This window comes from Egretta garzetta, unplaced genomic scaffold (assembly GCF_000687185.1).
Source record: "Egretta garzetta isolate BGI_Z169 unplaced genomic scaffold, ASM68718v1 scaffold136, whole genome shotgun sequence".
NCBI classification, from domain to species: domain Eukaryota; kingdom Metazoa; phylum Chordata; class Aves; order Pelecaniformes; family Ardeidae; genus Egretta; species Egretta garzetta.
Genome location: NW_009260066.1, coordinates 6,086,530 through 6,096,205, shown reverse-complemented (window position 1 = coordinate 6,096,205; position 9,676 = coordinate 6,086,530). Strand labels below are relative to the sequence as shown.

Sequence of the window (9,676 nt, the reverse complement as noted above, 5' to 3'; positions counted from 1 at the left end):
CTGGAGAAGAAAAGGCTCAGGGGGATTTTATCAAAATATATAAACACCTGGAGGGAGGATACATAGAAGATGGAGCCAGGCTCTGTTCAGTGGTGTCCAGTGACAGAAGCAGAGGCAACAAGTACAAACTGAAGCATGGGAGCTTCCCTCGGAACATCAGGAAACACTTTTTTACTATGAGGTTGACCAAGCACTGGAACAGGTTTCCCAGGGAGCTTGTGGAGTCTCCATCTTTGGGAATATTCAAAAGCCATCTGGACATGGCCCTGGGCAACCCACTCTAGATGCCCCTGATTGAGCAGGGGGGCGGGATGAGATGACCTCCAGAGGTCCCTTCCTGCCTCAATCATTCTGTGTGTAAAGTAAGATGTTTTAATGGGTCCAAAAGACCTGGTAAGGAGTCCTTATGCGGGGGGGGGGGAAGACTTCTGTGAAGAAGAAACTCACTGCAAGAAGAAACAAGTTTCTCTGTACTGGAAATGCAACATATTGCCAAAGAAATGGAAAAGTATTAGAGACAGAAAGAATGCAACATGGATAAGGATAGTTCCATTATATGCAAAATATCAAACAATTCTGGGAACACAGATAATTGAACATTCGCTGTAAAGGAAAAGTAGAAGAAGCTTTTGCAAAATCTATCATTAGACTGTAAAATGCACTGCAAAGCTCTCCGTAGTCTTGTTTTGTATAATAGTGACACATTACCATATGCAAGCCCTTCCTTACCTGTGTTATGAGCTGTGTCCCAAATTGAGTCGGTTTTGTATGCTAGTAACCACGCACGTTACAGGTCCCTGGAACAAACTAGCTTTCCGTGTCACTGCATAAAACTATTAAAAAACTTTAAGTATGTGTTTCAAAAGTCAAGAACTGAGATGCCAAAATACTTTTACATCCCAAGATGCAAGAAAACACTTGGTATCCAGTGCTGTGAGGACCTTCCCTGCTCCTTCTGTTTTAAGTCCAGGTGTGTGAGGAACGTTATCAATGCACTCCATTGTACAACAGAGCTGTCATGAGGTCATGACAACTATAATGAGGTAACATGAATAAAATTATATACTAGCCACGGCAGTGTACAAAAAGCTTGTCTGAGAGATATGCCAGTTGCTAAACTGTTACAGGTAACATGGGGCTGTTTCAGTTATCTACAGAGTTATCTATTCTCAATATATTATATTACATTCAGTTACCTATTTATTTCCCTGATACAACACATTCCTTTAAGTCCTGCCTGCTCATATGCTTAAATTCTCTCAGCATCCCTGCCTTCACCATATACATAAATTTATATTTACATTATCTTTATAGGATTAAAAATATACATAGAAATATACTTAACATTAAAAATATAGCATAAAAATATACATCTCCTTCTTCAGGAATCTCTCCATAAAGTAATTTTGAGATGCTTGAGCTTATTCATAACATCCCATTTCACCAGATGTACCAAAGCTGAGGAAGTTATATTTTATAGGACAGAGAGACATATTCTCCTTTTATATGCTCCTTCAGTTTGTTGACATTCTAATACCTAATACTTGAACCAGTATGAGAGAACTAGGAAGACTTTCTACAGTTTATTCTCTGTTATTTAAATTTTTCATAACTATATCTTCTTATAAATACTAGAGTGCAAAACAGCTTTCATCATCTACTACTCAAAATAAACCTTTCCCACAGAATTTCTGATTACTGACATTAATCCATATAATAAATAATGACATTAATGATGGAACTCTTTTGTCTCAATTATATACCCCAACATCAAAAAATGTATTATTCCACATACAGGACTATCTTCTCATGTGGCTATATCATCCATAAATTTTCTCTAAATATTTCAGAAAATGTATAATTTCAACTGAATTCACAATATAGAACATGAATATTGGATTAATTATAAGTATCACCATAATTTTACATTTTCAAAAAATGTTTACACTGTGGAAAAGAAAAGGAGGTCTGTTCAGACATGGCCTTGGAAGCAAGGAAAAGGAAAGTAAAGCTGCACTTAATTTACACTTAGAGGCTTCAGCCCTTTTTCTTACCTGAGTACCCAAACAAGCAACCATCATGTGAGTGAGGAGTTTAGCTGCAAACATTGCACACCTGGTGCAGAAAAGGTGGGAGATAATAGCCAGCGTGAAACCTACACAGAAACAACAACAAAAAGAAAAAAAAAATAAATAAATCTAAAGCTTAGGGTAATAAACTATGCCAAATGAGAACAACGGTGCTGGATCTCTTGAAGGTACAGATCATTAAAAAACAAAAAAAAAAACCCAAACCTTACAGAGAAAACATGTTCACTTTGGTTAATGCTGGGATCACTCATGAATTTATTACTGAAGTAGTAACATCTGTTTAACTTTTTCATAGGCTTGAGAGCTAAACCAATTGCATAATGTAAACCAGATATTTTTGCCAAGTTTTTTTTTTATTTCTGCATGATATGTACGATTTTCATAACAGTTAAATATAAAGCAAAGAGAACACTCTTCAGTGTTCATATTACTACATCAAAAAATGCTTTTAGAAACAAATAAATAAAAAATTGCCTCCAGCTGGGTAGCACCATTTTAGGAGATAGCTCTACCCTTCTAAATGCCAGTCTCAAACTTCATGTGTGTTCAGCATAGAAATCTGTTATAGCAGTACTCAGAAAGAACAACACTACTTTTCATTTCACTAATTCATTGTGAACTTGAACAGAACAGAAATGGGAAGGGCCCCTTACCTACCAGTAAGTAGCTCATGGAAGAAGGACCCTGGGAAAGTGGAGCCACTAAGGAAAACACTGCTAAAGCTCATGTAGAGTTAATTGTTTGTGCACTTCCACACCGCAGGAAGGGCAGGAATTTGGATGCTCAAGGCAGATCTTTTAGTCTCTCTTGAGACAGACTGGTTGCTCAACTATGAGTATTTGTAAGGTACCAATGAAACAAATCATTGCAGAAAGAATTATTTCTAAACCTTTCAAAAATTAGCTAGTGATATTTATACAACTATCCACATAATATTATCAGAAATAATAATATCCTATTTCATTCTAGTGTGATGTTTTTTCTTTTTTTCTTTTTTTGTATTCTTCACACTTAGGTGGACATTTATGTCCTTATATTCTTATTCCCTCCTACCCTTATATCCCACCTCTTAAATCTAAAGCAATTTGTTTACCACTAGATTTAAATAAATACAATCATGTAAGAATACACCTTCAACCAGCCAGAGAAGCTGAAAAGCATTGCAGTTATATTCAAGGCAAACCCTTAACCAGGCTAAACTGTTCTAATTTTTAAAATGTATTATTAAGACACGACTATGGTAAACGATTACTGCTGAACAAGGATCTGTAGTTATTTGTTGCTTCCAGTTCATCAAAATATTTCCCTTAGCTTCAGTTTCTACAGCATATTAGCTTACTTCGTATTGTTTTTTTCTTCAATTTCTATAGCATTTTGCATTCTATGGCATATTTGTCTCATCAATTTAATTTTTTTCCTGTAAACCAGTAATTAATTTGCTTATTAAAGTTTGTCTTTTTTTTTACTAACAGAATCTAAGTTAGAAGCCTAACTGCATTTTAAAACCTGCTAATTTTTATCTGACAAAAAATTATTTCATTATTATTAAAGAAAACAATCAATTTGTATGAAGTAGGTGAAAAACAGAGAGTTTTCGTCTCTTTCTTTGACTTCTTTGTTATGGCTGAGGTTTTAAAACAATTAAGAAGCCTAGCTTTAGTCTGTTAGGAGAGTTTGCTGGGAGGGGATGAATAGGGGATTTAGCTGCTTGCACTGTTTTTATTACTCATACAGTGATGATCTAGTATAAAATCCATAAACCTCACAAGCAGCAGAACCAGAACCCCTTTTAAGTGTGTTAAGTTAGACTAAGAACTCTTTAACATGTTTTCTTAGTGACTCCATTACTTTTAGGTTCCTGTTTGCACAATGTCTACTAACACAAGAAGAAAAACTGACTTTCACCCAGGATGACCTGCAACATCATAGTGAACTGGCTGCAATGTGAAAGGGATAATTTCCATCCCCTTCAGAAGCCAAGTGGAGTTTAAAACTTCCTGTCTGACATTTTGGGAGTTCTGCAAATGCTGTCAGTGACGGGAGTCATGGTCCTCATGGGTTAAACTCTTGGGCTTCTCCCAGGATGTTAGGTGGCAGTTAGGCAGCAGAATGTAATGGAACTCTACACACGTGATAAGGAATCTCTCTCCCTCAGGTTATCACTTCTGAGTGTAAATTGTCAACTAAAATCATCAAAGAGCTTTCAGGCTAGGTAGAAAAGTGCCTGAAAGATTTGACAAAGAGAACAACTTCACTGCTGCTAGAGACACAGGTGAGTTTAGGATTTTTAAGTTTCTTTCCCCAAATGAATGACATATTTCTTTTTTGTATGGTTCAATAAACCATCACAAGGAAACATATTTCTTTGCTGTTTTTTTCAGTGGCAAAATTTGTCAGTGTGCAAATACCAGACCAGCTGCCAACTTTAATACCATGTTTAGTTAACATTCCTTCCATACGCCTCCAAATAAAAAGATGGTCACAAGTTACTAAAACCACTAAAAATCAGTCAGTCTTACTGGTCTTCAGTTGTTATTAATGAGAAAATCATCTTAAATCAACTGACCTGAAATGCAGATGAATCCAGAAGAGAAAAAAGCCTCATTGTATGAAGACAAGTTATCTGTTTGGGCATAAACTGCATAAATGGACATATGAGAACAAGAGCATTCCACATAGTCTGACGTGTCGTCAACCACTTTGCAGAACCCGCTGTCTGACAGCCAGCTGCAAAACGAAAGATTCACAAGGTTGGAAATGGACTTGTGTAATTTACGTGGTAAGCAGGCTTGAAAATTATTGTTGTATCTCTGAAATATCAAGTTTTCTAAACTACTGCATAGGTATTCTGTGTAATCTTTCAGGTGCAGTTCTTGGAATACCACATTTACATAAAATGTTGTTTATAGTTTTTTTTACTTTTATGATTAAAAAAAATTGTCAATATATGATAATGAACATTTTTTCCATTAGAGAGTTTTTGTGGCCATGTTTTTAAAACTTATTCAAGATTTACAGGTCTCTGTGACTTTTGATATAGTTTGTTACTTAACTTGCACAATACCTTACCCCACTATGGAGAACACATCATTTCATACTGCTATTTGTTGTCTTGAAACTAAAATTCATGTTTTGTTTTCTTTCAGTATTGCTGCACTGATTTTGGAAAAGGATACTACAGGTGACATCCTAAGCCATTTCTGGAGGAAATAACAGCTGCTCTGTGATACAGTGTCTAGATAAAAGGAGAGCATACAGGTAAATTCTGCTGCATCTCCTTTCTGAAGGGAAATATATCAGTGACAGACTGATATAATCCAGCCAGCCTAATGAAATAATATCTAAACCAACCAGATCTCAGCAGGATACAGAACATACTTCTCTCCAAATGAATTTATTCTGTGTGAACAGGAAAGACATAGGCTAATCAAATAATGGGGCATTTAAGACCATACATAGAAAACTTTATTCTGTGGTTTGCACTGGTATGGACTGGAAAATGATCATCAGTTCACCACTTCTGAATGCCAGGAGATATCATCTTAAGGCAGTAGCAGCAATATTAAAACAAACAAACAAAAAAAAAACAAACCAAAAAAACCCCAGAAGATGGCTTTTCTGTCAAAAAGAATTAGCCCTATAGAGATCATCATCAAAATATGTGCTAAAATTCTGGATGGTGCAAGGGAAGACTAGACAAGTTTGTGATAAATCACAAATCACTTGGGGTATGAAATACACAAAGTCACATTCAGCTCACAGAGTCACTGCAGAGTATGGTATTAGAGGCACTATTTATGCTTGTCCTGATCTTACTCTTCCCTGGGCATTACCTTGTAGCCACTACTGGAGACAGGGTACTGGTCTAGATAAATCCCTAGTCTGCCCCTTAACAGTTTTTTTTTTGTTCACTTACACGGTGTCTTTCAGAGACCCAAAGAAAAGAGCGGGTATTAGCAAATTAGGAACATTCTGAGCCAGTGACTTGAAGCAGATGTAGGTTTAATTCTTTACTTTTGTAAGAATGGACTTGAAATGTTTGGTAACAACTGTAAAGAGTACAAAGTCATTAATATTAATGAAGTGATGCAATTCTGGGATTTACGGCCTGTCAGCATTGCCTAACACATCATTACATAATCTAAATAGTATTTTGCTGAAAAAAAGTCAAGAGTGGAAGTCTGAGACGTGCCTGAGCTAGAATAACTACACATTTTATTATATGGAAAGTTTTATGTGCTGGTACAAGGGCCAGAAAAGTTTAAAAAAAAAAAAAAAAAAAAAAGACAGGTAGGAAATAATAGTTCAATTTTATACTTGCAGAAGATCACAGCAGAAACTGGAAAACTAAACAGATTAATAAAATAACCTTTCAGCAGCTTGATTCCAGAGGAGACATAAAGACTTCTGTGGTACAATCCGACTTCCTGTAGCATAAATCCGATAAATTACTTCATTGTTATCTTTCAAAGGTTGTGAACTCCGACCCTTCAAACTCATAGAAAAAACCTGAAACATACAATGTAAATACAATTTTAATATTAAAATTAAAGTCAGTGTTCATTTTAATCAGAAACACACATAAAACTGTTCACATTACTTTAAATACATTTAAGATGTTTTGAGCAATATCTAAATTAAACTAATTTCTTGAAAAAATAAATTGCATTCTCTTCAAACCTTGTTCTTAAGGGCAAGTTCTTTATCTCCAGTAAGGAACCACTGCTGACTGCTGTATTCTGTGAACTGGACAGATTCACAGTTCTCTTCTTGAGGAGGCGATAATACGACAGAGACCTCTAGTAAATGTTCAGGTACTTGAATAGAATCTCCGTCTTTTCCATCAAATCTGTGTCCATTGATTTGCTGAGGAAACCAGTTGTGAGCCATTATTGCAATGTATGGGCAGCTGTCAAGGATATTCTTACCTCTGTTGAAATGGAAAAGCAATAGGGCTGGTAAGTGGAACTGAGCTTTCACTATCCTTCACGGAATTACTCTAAAAGGTATTTGTAATTACACTTTATTCATCTATCACTTTTAGGCTTTATGACATTTAATAGACAGACAGTTTCAGTTTCTGTGAAAAAAAGAGGGGCTGAATTATTATGTACTTCAGCTTATCCATTTCCTTTCTGGGTTTACTCTATGATCTGCAGCCAAAATCATGGTAAACTAGGCTATCATAATACTCATCTTTACAACTTGATGTAGAGATAAGTCTACAAAAAGGAGAGGCATTAAAACAGATGATCTTGATTAACCTCTTATGCCTAATAGGTGATGCAAAAAAACTTTGAATAATGACTTGGAACTTTCAAGTTCTGGACACTGTTCAGGATAGTGCTGTTATTTACACATTTTACCGTCTTTTGGCTGAGATGGGCTTCATACCTGCTACAACTTAGGAAATGGCAAGAAATGTTACATCTCAAAAAGAATTGAGATAGAAATCTAAACAATAGAATCATGGAATCATAGGATTGCTTAGGTTGGAAAAGACCTTTAAGGTCATCAAGTCCAACTGTTACCCTAACACTGCCATCCCACCACTAAACCCTGTCCCTAAGCACCACATCTACCCATCTTTTAAACGCCTCCACGGATGGTGACTTGACCACTTCCCTGGGCAGCCTGTTCCAATGCTTGATCCATACGCCCAAGACAAACTCCACTCATCACATCACCCACAGGTCCTTCTCTGTTCACAAATGACAGGTCCAGTGGGGCACCTTCCCTAGTTGGCTCACTCACCAGATGTGTCAGGAAGTTATCTTCCATACACTTCAGGAACCTCCTAGACTGTTTCCTCTCTGCTATGTTGTATTTCCAGCAGATGTCTTCTAAGTTGAAGTCCCGCACAAGAACAAGGGCTAGCGATCGTGAGACTTCTCTCAGCTGCTTACAGAGTATTTTGTCTGCCTCTTAATCCTGGTTGGGTGGTCTATAACAGACTGCCACCATGATACCTGCCTTGTTGACCTTCTTCCTGATTCTTACCCATAAACACTCAACTCTATAATCACCATCATTAAGGTCTAGACAACCAAAACACTCCCTAACATACAGGGCTACTCCACTGCCTCTCCTTCCCTGCCTATCCCTTCTGAAGAATTTACAGACATCCATGGCAGCACTCCAGTTTGCAAGTCATCCCTCCATGTTTCCATGATGGCAACTATGTCATAGTTTTCCTACTACACAACAGCTTCCAGCTCCTCCTGTTTGTTGCCCATGCTGTGCACACTGGTGTAGATGCACTTCAGCTGGGCTGTTGATCCCACCACCTTTTGGGGGGCCAGAAGCCCTAAATACTATGTGGCTATTCTCAGGTGCTTCAATGGTTCCTAACACAGCCATAATTCTTGCATCTTTGGTGCCCCATGGATCTCCACCCCCTACCTTCACTGAGATGGCAGATCAAAGGAACTTGCTAGCACGCCATCCCTCAAACATTGGTGTGCTGCCCCCAGGCTTATCTCTACCGAGCCTGGTTTTATCCCTTTCACCCTTCAAATCTAGTTCAATGCTCTTTCAATGATCCCTGCTAACTCCTGTGCAAAGATCCTTTTCCCCCTTTGAGACAGGCGTACCCTGTCTGTTGACAGCAGGAATGGTGGTGTGTAGATCGACCCATGATCAAAAATCCAAATTTCTGCTGGTGACACCAGGCTCAGAGCCGGGCATTGATCTGCTGGCTCTTCTTGTGTCTTCCCTCATCATTCCCCGCAACTGGAAGGATAGAGGAGAGCGCTACTTGTGCCCCTCGTCCCTTAACCAGTTGTCCCAAGGCCCTGAAGTCTCTTTTGATCGCCCTTGGACTTCTTGTTGAAAGTTCATTGCTGCCTACCTGAAAAATCAATAATGGGGAGTGATCTGAGGGCTGTACCAGGGTAGGAAGCTTTCTCTTCACATCTTTAACCTGGGCCCCAGGGAGGCTGCAGACCTCCCTAAGAACTGGGTCTGGTCTGCACATCGAGCCTTCTGTTCCCCTCAGAAGGCAGTCACAGAATCCCAGAATTGCAAGGGTTGGAAGGGACCTCCAGAGATCATCTAGTCCAACCCCCCCTGCTAAAGCAGGCTCTCCTAGAGCATGTTACACAGGACTTCATCCAGGCAGGCTTTGAATATCTCCAGAGAAGAAAACTCCACAACCCCTCTGGGCAGCCTGTTCCAGTGCTCTGTACTCATTGCCCCTTGTCCTGTCACTGGACACCACTGCAGAGTCTGGCTCTGTCCTCGTGACTTCCACCCTTGAGATATTTGTACGTGTTGATGAGATCCCCTCTCAGCCTTCTCTTCTCCAGGCTGAACAAGCCCAACTCTCTCAGCCTTTCCTCATAGGGGAGATGCTCCAGTCCCCTTGTCATCTTTGTTGCCCTCCTCTGGACTCTGTCCAGGAGTTCCTCATCTTTCTTGAACTGGGGAGCCCAGAACTGGACACAGTGCTCCAGGTGGGGTCTCACCAGGGCAGAGCAGAGGGGGAGGAGAACATCCCTCGACCTGCTGGCCACATGACATGTCTCCTATGACAACAACATGTCTTTTTTTCTTTACGGAAGCGGTTTTGATGCATGGCGTAGGCT

The 9,676-nt window shown here is 38.8% G+C and overlaps 1 protein-coding gene across 1 annotated transcript in view; it reads right to left on the bottom strand.

Moving 5' to 3' along the window:
• Positions 1–2,054: 2,054 nt before the first annotated feature.
• ADGRV1 (adhesion G protein-coupled receptor V1) overlaps positions 2,055–9,676 on the bottom strand; it is a gene marked incomplete at its 3' end in the record, with an annotated part of 137,614 nt that continues 129,992 nt past the window's right edge. The window contains exons 82-85 of the mRNA XM_035896618.1: positions 6,771–7,020; positions 6,460–6,599; positions 4,657–4,817; positions 2,055–2,155 (exon numbers count right to left, since the gene is read on the bottom strand). Of these exons, the coding sequence (XP_035752511.1) occupies positions 2,055–2,155; positions 4,657–4,817; positions 6,460–6,599; positions 6,771–7,020 (652 nt within the window). The remainder of the gene's footprint in view (positions 2,156–4,656; positions 4,818–6,459; positions 6,600–6,770; positions 7,021–9,676) is intronic.